At 37.9% G+C, this 11627-nt stretch overlaps 1 protein-coding gene across 2 annotated transcripts in view; it reads right to left on the bottom strand.

The window, feature by feature from the left end:
• Nucleotides 1–81: 81 nt before the first annotated feature.
• The window catches only part of asap1a (ArfGAP with SH3 domain, ankyrin repeat and PH domain 1a), a 45294-nt gene continuing 33748 nt past the window's right edge, over nucleotides 82–11627 (bottom strand). Inside the window, exons 18-30 of one of the 2 annotated variants that reach the window (XM_039676199.2) lie at nucleotides 11330–11421; nucleotides 11001–11187; nucleotides 10615–10700; nucleotides 10402–10517; nucleotides 9050–9117; nucleotides 8745–8852; nucleotides 6973–7198; nucleotides 6349–6510; nucleotides 4896–4971; nucleotides 4614–4678; nucleotides 3971–4527; nucleotides 2259–2381; nucleotides 82–2167 (exon numbers count right to left, since the gene is read on the bottom strand). In XM_039676199.2, coding sequence (XP_039532133.2) covers nucleotides 2093–2167; nucleotides 2259–2381; nucleotides 3971–4527; nucleotides 4614–4678; nucleotides 4896–4971; nucleotides 6349–6510; nucleotides 6973–7198; nucleotides 8745–8852; nucleotides 9050–9117; nucleotides 10402–10517; nucleotides 10615–10700; nucleotides 11001–11187; nucleotides 11330–11421 — 1941 coding nt within the window. In that variant the 3' untranslated portion in view covers nucleotides 82–2092. The remainder of the gene's footprint in view (nucleotides 2168–2258; nucleotides 2382–3970; nucleotides 4528–4613; nucleotides 4679–4895; nucleotides 4972–6348; nucleotides 6511–6972; nucleotides 7199–8744; nucleotides 8853–9049; nucleotides 9118–10401; nucleotides 10518–10614; nucleotides 10701–11000; nucleotides 11188–11329; nucleotides 11422–11627) is intronic. The other variant, XM_039676201.2, reaches the window with a different exon arrangement.

Below are 11627 nucleotides of genomic sequence, written 5' to 3'. Positions count from 1 at the left end.
GAAAGTCAGCACTTCAAGAATGACCCCTCAGCAGATAAAATAACCCAGTTTTAATTAAAAAAAAACAACATTGAGTCTACATGGTTTCAACTTAAAGACTTTATTTGAAGACTTGATAGCCAAGTTTGATTTTCTTTCTGACTGAACTTACAGTGTAGCAAACAGACCGAAAAAAAGGAAGAGAGTGGCAAAATTCATCCTAAATGTAACATTAGGACTGAATCCAGTTTATTCACGTACTGTAGATGTTACATTGACTGTTTCCAGACTTCAGTATGCTACAATATTAGCAAACACAAGAATCCATCATATGGAGTTGTGCTGGATTGAACATCTAAACAGACAGACATCGTCCAACAGTGGGCTCAGCATAGGGGTCTAAACAAAACAGTCCGGGAACGGTGCATCGGCAACTTTATACCACAATCTCGGAGTCGTTTTGTCTTGTTCATTGAGCAGAGATGTTCTTTGTGCTGAATTCTTGTTTTTTATCCTTTAGTTAAAATTATTTTAATGTAACATAACCTAAAACAGAGGAACAAAACCCACAATAAACTACACTTGAAGGGTCCATTCCTCTCCATGCGGAAACACTTTAGCCCTATAAATGTCAAATACTATCATCATCAAATATAGTACAGGTGGCATTCATTAATACATCTTCTATCATCAATACAACAACAGTTAAAAACCAAGAATGAATGCTGGTCTCCCTGATAGGGTAACGAGAAAGAGGCAGCTTTAGTTCATTCTGAGTCATATCGAGTCAGTCACTCACTGCCGGGTCCCCTTGCAGTTTAATTCAACTTAATTCAACAAAACAAACCACATTCCACAGTCACTGTAAGCAAACAATAAAACTCACTCTAAGCAACCTATAACAGATTGTGTTCTGCTCAACATATGTTCATTTTTATACAAAGCCAACAACGTTTGACCAGTCATATCCATGTATGAGAGAAGATTCATAATTTATCCATGAGACCAGGTGGATAAGGTAGGTTATTGTATGATCTAATGAAACAATATCGACAAGGACACTTTCCCAGAGCTGAGGCATTAGTTTTGTCAGATTTGGCGTTAAACAACAATGGGGAAGAAATGAAGCATTCCCACAAATGCGACCAAGGCCGTAACCACCATAGACACTGAAATATTTGATCGATATGAGCTTTTTAACTATTTATTTTTAAATTATAACTGGTTATATGTAGTGACGTTCTTGACCGTCATATTAACATACTGGCATGGAGAGAGCATGGGTACAAAGTGGTAACATTACACCAGAAATTTTCAAAAGGGCTGTAAATTGGTCTCCTACTCATTGACGTGTTCAGAATAAAGATTTCTGGCGGCTTCTTTTTTTGTGAGTGATGCAAACGTAATGAATGCCAATTTTGATCGTCTATGTATAGCAGATGATATGTTTAAACCTTTACATTTTGGTTTTGATCCCTGACCAGCATGCCACTATGCTGGGAATTTAAACACTGGTATGTTATTGTATTCTCACTTATCACTTATGCCATCCAAAAATTTAAGAGATGATCTTTTTTTTTCTTTTAAAACAGTACACTAAAATGTCTAGAGTCACTCTGGCTCCATAAGCAAGCAGGGTTAACATACATTTGCACACTTGTACATTATACATACGTACATAAATATACACTTACATCTGTGCATATGTATGTACAAAGACACACTTTAAATGGACTTACATATTTTCTATATGTGTACACATACACAAAGTTACAGCATACATGTTAAGTGCTAGATTTCCATGTATAGCTACTGCAAACCCAGTTTGGCATGCTGGGCTGCCATGGCTACGATAATACTGGTAGGCAGGATAACACAGTTTATGAACAACACATAGTTTACACATTTCCCCCTTGAGGATTAAGGGAGCATGGGTTTGATTCTTCATGTTACGTTTGTTTGGAGACCGTTTGGGTTTCAGCAGCTATGTACAGAGGCAATGCCCACAGTCCAGTGTGAGGCTAGAGAGAATGAGAGAGAGAGAGAGAGAGAGAGAGAGAGAGAGCGGAGCTTGTGCTAGTTAGAAAGCCTCTCGGCCACCACTTATACACTGTCAGTCTGACAGAATGTGCACAAAGGACATTGGGAAGGCCCCTTTCCTTTCAGGCTGCCCCTCTATGTGCCCAATCTGTAAAAAAGGCAGGTTGATGAATGTGACATTATGCCCTAAAACGGCATTAACCATACTAGTAGCAAGCACACAGCACAGACTTACTTACCCACCACTCCTGGTCTTCCTCTCCTGTAACAATTATAACCTCCCCCTCCACAAAAGTCAACTCGTCATCATTATCTGCTTGGCAATCGTAGATGGTTTTCACGCGCCTTATTTTGCTCTTTGCCTGCAAAGAGATGATCTTCAGTTATTTTAGCGTTACACCTGTTGATCTATTCCAGTATAAACTACCAGTTTGCAGTTGGATGCAAGATTTTGTTAATGTTTTTGAAAGAAGTCTCTTATGCTCACCAAGGCATAGTAAATAAATAACAGTATACACAGTGATATTGTGAAATAATGTGACAATTTAATCTATTTTGATGTATTTTAAAATCTATTTCAAATTTTTCAGCATCATTAAGATTCAAGATTCAAATAGCTTTATTGGCATGGTGAAATAAATCTTTACATTGCCAAAGCACTCTTAACACTATAGAATACAAATAAGTAAATAATTATAAAAATAAATAAATAAATAAAAATAAAGTAGTTTTTTTATGTGGATATAAACATTTCAATAAAAATGTTAAATCTTCTAATATTTATACAGTATCTCTAGGCGCGTAGTTTGTAACTCTGTCATTGCTCCAGTCTTCAGTGTCACATTTTCCTCCAAAAATCCCCCTAATATGTAGCCTGGCTAACGCCAGACCAAGCATCATTGAGAATGAGGCGTGGCCTGGAAACCACATGTTCATTTTCTCATATTTGAGGCGTGGTTTACAAATGCCCAGAGCCGTATTATTGGGTGCTACGAATGTCAACCAAATGTGCCTGTACATACAGTAGCTCATAGCCAATCGGTTCAATGATACCAGATGACATATGTAGAGCGACAGAAAATTAGACAAGGAAGAAAACTATGGGTCAGAGATTTAGGAGATTTATGTAAACACAAAGGGTGTATCAAAAGGTAACTTCGCGTCCGCGGTGTACGCCGTCATAGTCTTGCTGCTCCCTCCCCGTTCTGTGATTGGTTCCCAATCTCAGGCGAAAATTTGGTTCATGGTGTCCAGGCTGCCAAGCAGCGTGAATAAAATCGCGCTGCGGCAAGGCTGGATGGGGAAACCCAGGCTACCTAATATGCTGACTTGGTGCTCAAGAATTTTTGGAAGGGCGAACGCCCTATTGTTTTCCTTAGGATACATTTAAAAAAAAAATGTTCTATCGACTATTCAGGCACTTTTGGGGCCCTTAACATGCACGAAAACTGACATGGGTCAGAACCCGCAGATTGGGCCCGTCATCGCTGCTCGCAGCTATATTTATATATATTTTATATATTATCATCAATGTTGAAAACAGTTTTGAAAACAGTGCTGCTTAATATTTTTGTGGAAACTGATTTTTTTGAGAACCATGAGTAGAAAGTTCAAAAGAACAGCATTTCTTTGAAATAGAAATCTTCTGTAACATTATAAAAGTCTCTTCTATAAAGACTCTTTACGGTCACTTTTGATCAATCTAATGTGATCAAACTTTTTTGATTGGTTGAGTATTTAAAAAAAAAATAAAATGAGTGCATTTTTTTTATTAATAAAATAATGCCTTTTAAATAGCACTTTTTTAAAGCTAAATATTTGGTCTATTTTTTTGTTAGGTTTAAAATGATAAAACAATAGATATAGGTCATGAAATGAGGAAAAAATATATTTGTGTACTTTTTGGGTCCACTGTACATATACAACACTCTCTAAAATATATTTCACTCACTACTGTGTTTATTTTCCGTGGCATCGGGACAGGCATCTCCACAGCTCCTGCAGGCGCACCATTAGTGTCTTCACTGGCCTGTCTGGGAGAGAGCTCCTCCTGCTGACTGGATGACTGCACCTCCGTCAGCTGGGGCTTCGGGCTGGTTTCCTCCTGTGTCATTTGCTTCTGTGTGGTCTCAGCTGCTGGAGACATCATAGGCTTGGATGGGAGGTCAGAGAGCTGCGGCTTAGGGGGAAGATCCTTAAGCTGTGGTTTCGGGGGCAGCTCAGAAAGCTGAGGTTTTGGGGGTAAATCCGACAATTGTGGTTTCGGGGGAAGATCAGACAGTTGCGGTTTAGGGGGAAGGTCTGAGATGTGAGGTTTCTGTGGCACCTCTAGGGGCTGAGAGCGTTCTGCGGGTTGTGGGATTTTAGGTGGAGGCTCAGTGGGTCTGGTTATTGTATCTGAAGCTCTGGTGGGAGGCGTGTCCTGGGCATGTGGGGGTTTCTGCAGCACGTCGGGACCAGACTTGTCCATTGAGGGGAGGTGGATTGTGTCAATCTTTCGTAGTGCCACTGAAAAAATACAGACATGGGCAGGTCAATGTAAAGATAAAAAAATGTAAGTAAATCCATTGTATTTAATGCCATGTTAAATCTACCTTTCTGAGGTAGTTTGGGAAGAACTCTTGGGCCAAATGCTGCTTTTGTGTTCATAGAAGTAGTGCTGAAATCAAAAAGGTCCTGTGATTAATTTCTCTATAACAGACTAGAAAATAAAAACAAAAAACAGTCATGATGGTTTTATGAAGATAACATGAAAATCGGAATGGTCTAAATTTTTTGTTTACAGTTAAGATCTACTGCACATACTGTAAAATGGACAAATGTTTTTTGTGCAATACTGGACTATTCAATGTCTGAATGTCAGTGTATTGCAACACCTTTGCTGCTGCTGAATTCCCTCAAACTTATTGGCCGGGGATGTCCGATTCGCAGAAGGAGGTGTAGAATCACTTCCTATGAGGTTCAAAATAAAAAGGGGGAAGAGGTTTAAAGTGGTTTTGAAGTCCCTGTATTTCATTAAGAGCTTTGGCCATAACTTACACTCTTTGTTTTTATGTCCCAGGAATCTTCATTGATATCACCAAGACATTTTATTTATTTGAATGTTAAAATATCTCCTCAAATCACAGCTTAGTTCAACCAAAAATGAAAATTTTGTAAATTACTCACCCTCATGTCATTACAAAGACTTTTGTTTATCTTCAAAACAAATGAAGAGATTTTAAATGAAATCTGAGAGATTCAGGATCCCTCCATTGACAGTCCACGCAACTACTACTTTGACACTTCAAAATGTTCATAAAGAGAAAGTTCTGTTCATCAAATAAGACAATTTGGACTAAACCGCTCAATTCATATGGAATAGATTTACAATCTCTTTATGATGCCTGTTAATGGAGGGACCAGTATCTCTCAGATTTCATTTAAAATATCTTCATTTGTACTTGAACGAAAGTCTTATGGGTTTGGAATGACATGAGATCGAGTAAACGAAGTTGATTTCTCTGAAAAAATAAATCAAATAAGCTCTGTGGCACTATTAGATCTTCACCAGCCCAATTACCTCAACTAATGGCATACGTTAGCGGCCAACTATTTGTTTATCCAAACAATGAAAGTGTGTTTGGGGAAACCAGTTTGAAAATGGGCACTTTTCACAAATACAGTAGACTTTTGGAGTCCCAAGACTTTTTAAAAATAATTAATGTTGATAAAACAATGTTATAATTTTGACAAACTCATAAATTCATATTTTTATCTAATCATAATAATTAACTCATTTTAATCACTATTTTAATTTGAGTTATTCTGTTAGGTGAAGCTAATAGAACACATTACACATTTTTCCTTTAAACAATTTAAATATGATATTTTCATTTGATACAATGCAACAACACAAACAAAATGAATGATAATTATTAAATTGCAAAGCTCATAAATCGCAAAACAAAATTGCTAATTGCTAAGAAAAACCACTTTAACTCTTATTGTGAGGTGAGTAAAGAGAAAATACTGAAGAAAATGTAACATTAAGTGCTAGTTATATTAATATTTTTGGGGGTTTGATGTGTCAGGCGTCCTCCCAGAAAGCTCTCGGTCTTTGAATATTAACACACTCAAGAACAAGATCCCTAAATCAATTATTCAGAATATCACTTTATTATGTAATGGCCATTTGAGGTCAGGCTGATTCCTACCCACCCATTTCACACCAACACCACCACCACTATGAGCAACAAAACAACAAAATTACAAGAATTTTTCAATGGTGTTGACAGAAAACTTTTGTTTCTGCAATCACAAAATTGAGGTGTTGCCACCTGGACGCACCTTTGCTCTGCGGGCCCTGCAGTACAGGGCTGGGGGGGTCTGAGTGGGTGCGCTTGTGTCCGGGAGGTGGAGGAGGCGCTCTCTTCTTAGACAGAGTGGAGCTGCCTCCTGCACTCGATTGCGATCCCAGCGGCAGGGAGGTGGGCGGTCCAGAGGACGGAGCTGAAAGAGTGACGAGATGACGTGATTGGTCGAGAAGCAAGTGAGGCCCGAGCGCACCGGAACACAAGGGCAAAGACAACACTCCCATTATGTCAGGAGTGATGAGTGTAAAGTGATTTCCAAAAGCACAACCAAAAAAAAAAAAAGTCAACAAAACGCCAGCTAACATGGTCGCAGAATGCAGGTGCAGGCTGATATTAGATTAGATCAAACGACAGCCAAAGGTTGCACATTCCAGCTCAGTTTGCAAGCAAACAGTGGTTGTGGTGTGAGAGGATGTTTTACAATCACTAAGGGTCAGCCTCAACCGATTGCACATTATACCTCCCCCGCAATTAGAGTTAATGTAAAGACGTCAAGTATAGTACATGCAAACAACTCAACCTATCATCATGTTTTACCTTTCCTGCTACATGGGCTGCTCTTTTTTATCTGCAGCATCATGCATGAAGGCATGTATACCTTTCCCAGTGGTCTTGCTGGCTATTGTGGGCCCCTCTGAAACCGGAGATGCAGGTGTTTCGGTGGAGGTGTTGTAGACGGGGTTGGCAAAGGCTCCGTAGGAGAGTCTCTGTTTGTCCCTGTGTCCTAAATACCCCGGGAGAGACAGCTTCTCCTGAGGGGACACGCTCGAGGAATGACAGAAGCTCTGAGGTCGGGGAGAACGCTCCTTCTTTACCGGACTGGGCTGGAGATGGAAAAATATTACACATCACTTGATTTTAAGGTTAGTCCACAGCCTCTCCAAAACCTTGTGATTACAATTGAATGCATTAAGAGGCACTGTGTATATGTGGCGTTGAGGTGGTGCTTTCAGGCACATCCAAGTGTGGTAATATTTTGATTTCGGTTCTCATTTCTCGAGTCATGGATCTTTGCAGATTAGGGTTCCACTTTTATGATGGCATGAAATGTGTTATTTAAAGCGCTACAAGGAACTTGGTTGCTTATCAGATCATTTTGCTTCTGAGTGGCTGACAGCTTTGTTCGCACAGTGGACCAAGAGCATTTTGTTAAAAGACTAATGCGACAACCATTATATATATATATATATATATATATATATATATATATATATATATATATATATTCTTATATAGACTTCAGTTATCACAATTTTTATTTGTGCATTACCCTAATGGCAATAATATACTTTTTGTTTTCTACAGAAACTTTTTTGTCAAGTTTTTTTAAATACTATTTTGTTGTGTTTTTGAAGAAACCTGTACATTATCTTAGTTTGATCCAATTAAAAAATATATAACTTTTGTGCTTAGGGATAGTTTAAAGCTTAATTTTAATAACTTCTTGGATAGTTCACCAAAAAAATTAAATTCTGTCATCATTTACTCACCCTCATGTTGTTCCAAACCTGTACGACTTTCGTCCATATTCAGAACACAAATTAAGATCTTTTTGATGAAATCTTAGACCTTCTGTCCTTCCATCAACAGCTACACAACTTTGACACTTCAAAAAGTTCATAAAGAGTTCGTAAAACTAATACATTTGAATTGAACAGTTTGGTAGTTCAGTTCAGTTTAGGTGTTGTTTAGTTTAGTTTTCGAGACACGATCGCTTCATATGATGAACAGATTAAATTTAGGCTTGTACTCACATATAAACATTCATCAACTCAACAGTTGTGGTAAACCGAAGCTCAAGCATGTTCGCTTGATGTGTGAGAACCAATGAGGTCTGTTCTCGTGTTAAGCAGCACGTTTGTGCTTCCTCAAGAACCAATGAGGTTTGTTCTCACGCGTCAAGCAGTTACGGTTGAGCTTCTGTTCATATTATTTGAATAAAAGCCTAAATTATATCTGTTCATCATATTAAGCGATCGTGTCTCTTCAGAAAATTGTCTCTGCACAGCTCATTTCATATGGATTAGTTTTACGATCTCTTTATGAACCTTTTGAAGCATCAAAGTAGTAGTTGCATAATTGATTTCATCAAAAAGATCTTAATGTGTTCTGAGGATGAATGAAAGTCTTAAAGTTTTAAAACAACATGAGGGTGAGTAAATGATGAAAGAATTTACATTTTTTGGGTGAACTAACCCTTTAAGTGTTGCACCATGTTCGATCCAGGTGTGAAGGTACCAGCCACAAGTATTCAGTTATTTACAAAATAACTTATAATACCAATGCTTATTACAGGAGCATGAAGAGGGAGAGTTAGTGGATCTCTAGTATAGGGAGATATTGGACAAAGCAAAAAGTGGGCGCACAAACCTTGTCATCTAGGTCATCGTCACTCTCGTCAATCTCCTCCAGCCGCAGATTCCACTCATACTCCACGTGCACGTGAGGATTAAACCTCCCAGCTGCTGCCTCCATCAGCTGCACAACCAATCACAAACCCATTAACATAATACACGTCTCCTCTGACATTAATGCCAAAAAATAAAGGTCATGTTTTGAACAATTACATGGGTGTATAGTGAAATTATAGGTGGTTGTATGGCAAAATTCTACTGTAATTGCCACACTGTCAGCAACACAGAAATTAAGCATTGAAGATAAAGTATCACACTCACTAGCTCTTCACACTGTGCATTTTTCATTCGTCTGGCAATGTCCAAAGCAGTCTCCCCATTTTGATTAACTGAAATAAAACACATAAAGCACATAGGTACAGCCTTGCTACTACTATGGTACAGTAATTCAATTTAGAAAATATATATATATAAAAAATTAGTAATATTATATTAAGTTTGGGGAAAAAACTGACATTTTAAAACTAAGCAAGACGCAAAAATCATTGCCTCCAGGTTAGGTGTGGGGACACCTGTGTATTATTCAGCAGAAATGAAAAGAATTTGAGGAATGAAACTTGAAACTAGAAGATGATCCTCTAAGCATTCAGACCGGCATGTGGGTCCCAGAGGCCTGTATTTACAGCTGAGGTTTTTAAACCTCTGCAAAAGATCCAATAATCTCTTGCAAATCATTCTATGACTTTATATGAAATGTGTGCGTGATGTTAGAAAATGGTTAGTTCCAATCCTTGATTCTGATTGGTCAATAGCTGTGCTTTATTCATGACAAAACACGGCTATGACCGCTTCAGCCAACGGTTCTATTGATCACTGCTCAACACTGCAGTTCCTATGTTGTTTTTATTTGAGCTTTCATGCATATTACACATTGGAACGCTGTTGCTGTTCATGGTCGGGGACTATTTTTTTCTAGCGGAAGGAAGGATTTTAGTGATTTTAATTCATGAATGTCGCACTAATCCATTTTTTTTTTTTTGCTTTAATATTTTATTGTGTGGTAACCGTTTTATAAAAGCAGTAAGGTACTCGAGGCAAGAGCTGTATTGTGAATAAGTAACAATAGGTTGCAGGTACTGCGCTTCACGTCGTGCATAACAACGCCGTTCAGTCGTTACTTATTCACAAAACAGCACAGCCTCTCGTACCTTATTGCTTACTTCTACATAGGTTTGGGGTCAGTACGATTTTTTTAAAGAAACTAATACTTTTATTCAGCAAGCATGCATTTAATTGTCATTAAAGGATTTTTTTGTTAAATATTAAAATAGAAAGCAGTTCTTTTAAATTGTTATCCATGCTATTAGTATTTTACTATTTACTATTATATATATAATGAATACTGCATTTACACACTTAATCAACAAATTAATATAGATTCTAAATAAAGGAAATATATGTTAATAAATTCACATGGCCAAGCATTGTGGTCTAAACTACAAAGCATTATATTACAAATTATCAGACTTCTATCATTATTAAAACGTTTATTTACAGCAATTGTAGAATTTTAACTTTAGATAAATATCAAAAATCAGCTGCCTTTATTTATTTTGAAATAACTGCAGATGTTATCTCTGTTGAAACACTATTGCTAAAGATAACCCACTTACCCAGGTCAATAGATGGTTTTCCCCTGAGCAGCAGTTTGAGACACTCTGACTTCTCATATGTGCAGCAGTAATGGAGAGCAGCGTTTCCACTCTCCGTCTGTCTGTCTGGAGTTCCACTGTACACACAGATCCATATTTACCATCTTGCAGCTTAATTATATGCTAATGAGCATCAGTGGACTACTACACACTACAGAATGTTCTGTCCGTTACCTGTTTTGGACAAGAAAGTCCACCAGGTGCAGCGAGGTCTGGTCTGAAATCCGCACAGCAAAGTGCAGCGCTGTCTCTCCCGGGTCCTGTCGACAGTAATTCAGTACCAGAATCAGGACAACATTACTAAAAAATATATTTGCATTCATTTCATTTAAATATGCTATATAGCATACTCTTGCAATTGACCAAAAGCAGGTTTGAGATACTTTAAAACTAATAGTAAGTGGCTTGACAAACCCTTGGGGACCATATTTCTCATCTGACCTGAGGTCAGTTCATATACACTCTGGTAAGTAAATGACTATATATATATATATATAACTCTAAATAAGAAGCATATAAATCAGTTAATCAATGAAAAACTATTAGACAAAGATCAATACCCGTCCTGCTTCTGGAAATGGATCCATAAGCTCCACTCCATCTGCATAGAGCTGAATAAGAGCCATCAGGTCTCGAGTTCTCACAGCCTCGTACAAGTCGCCCTGTCTGGCTGTGGCTGTAGTGGCTGTCCGCCGAGCAAACCTATGCTCCACGTACTTTGCGTTTATGTACTCCTTCCTCTCAGTCCTAAAATAGTTCATTTCAAAAAGAACATGCTGCTTTACATATGAATTGGTGCATTAACTACTAAACAAAGGGTCATTCCAATAGTTAAAGTCTGTAGTACTATCTGCAATTGTTAATGTATGCTAGGTAAGCTGGTACTCACATGTCACTTGATGGTGTTGGCTTTGGTGAAGGGCTTGGTAGATTCCCTTCTAAAATTTCATTGAAACTACTGTTACCCACATTCTTAGCCAGCTGTAGAAAGATAGCAATCGTATGTCAGTCACTATCATGTTAACAGATCATAGCATACCTATAATTTAGTAATACATTCACCAAAGAGATTGTTAAAAAGTCAACACTTTTTAATTTATACACACACCCACTACCGTTCAAAAATTTGTGGTCCGCAATGATGCATAAAAAAATCGTATGCTCACCAAGGCATATGTATCAGATCA

This window comes from Pimephales promelas, chromosome 5, assembly GCF_988280905.1.
Source record: "Pimephales promelas chromosome 5, fPimPro1.hap1.1, whole genome shotgun sequence".
NCBI lineage: Eukaryota > Metazoa > Chordata > Actinopteri > Cypriniformes > Leuciscidae > Pimephales > Pimephales promelas.
Note: the sequence above shows the minus strand (reverse complement) of the source record. Positions and strands in the feature narration are given on the sequence as shown.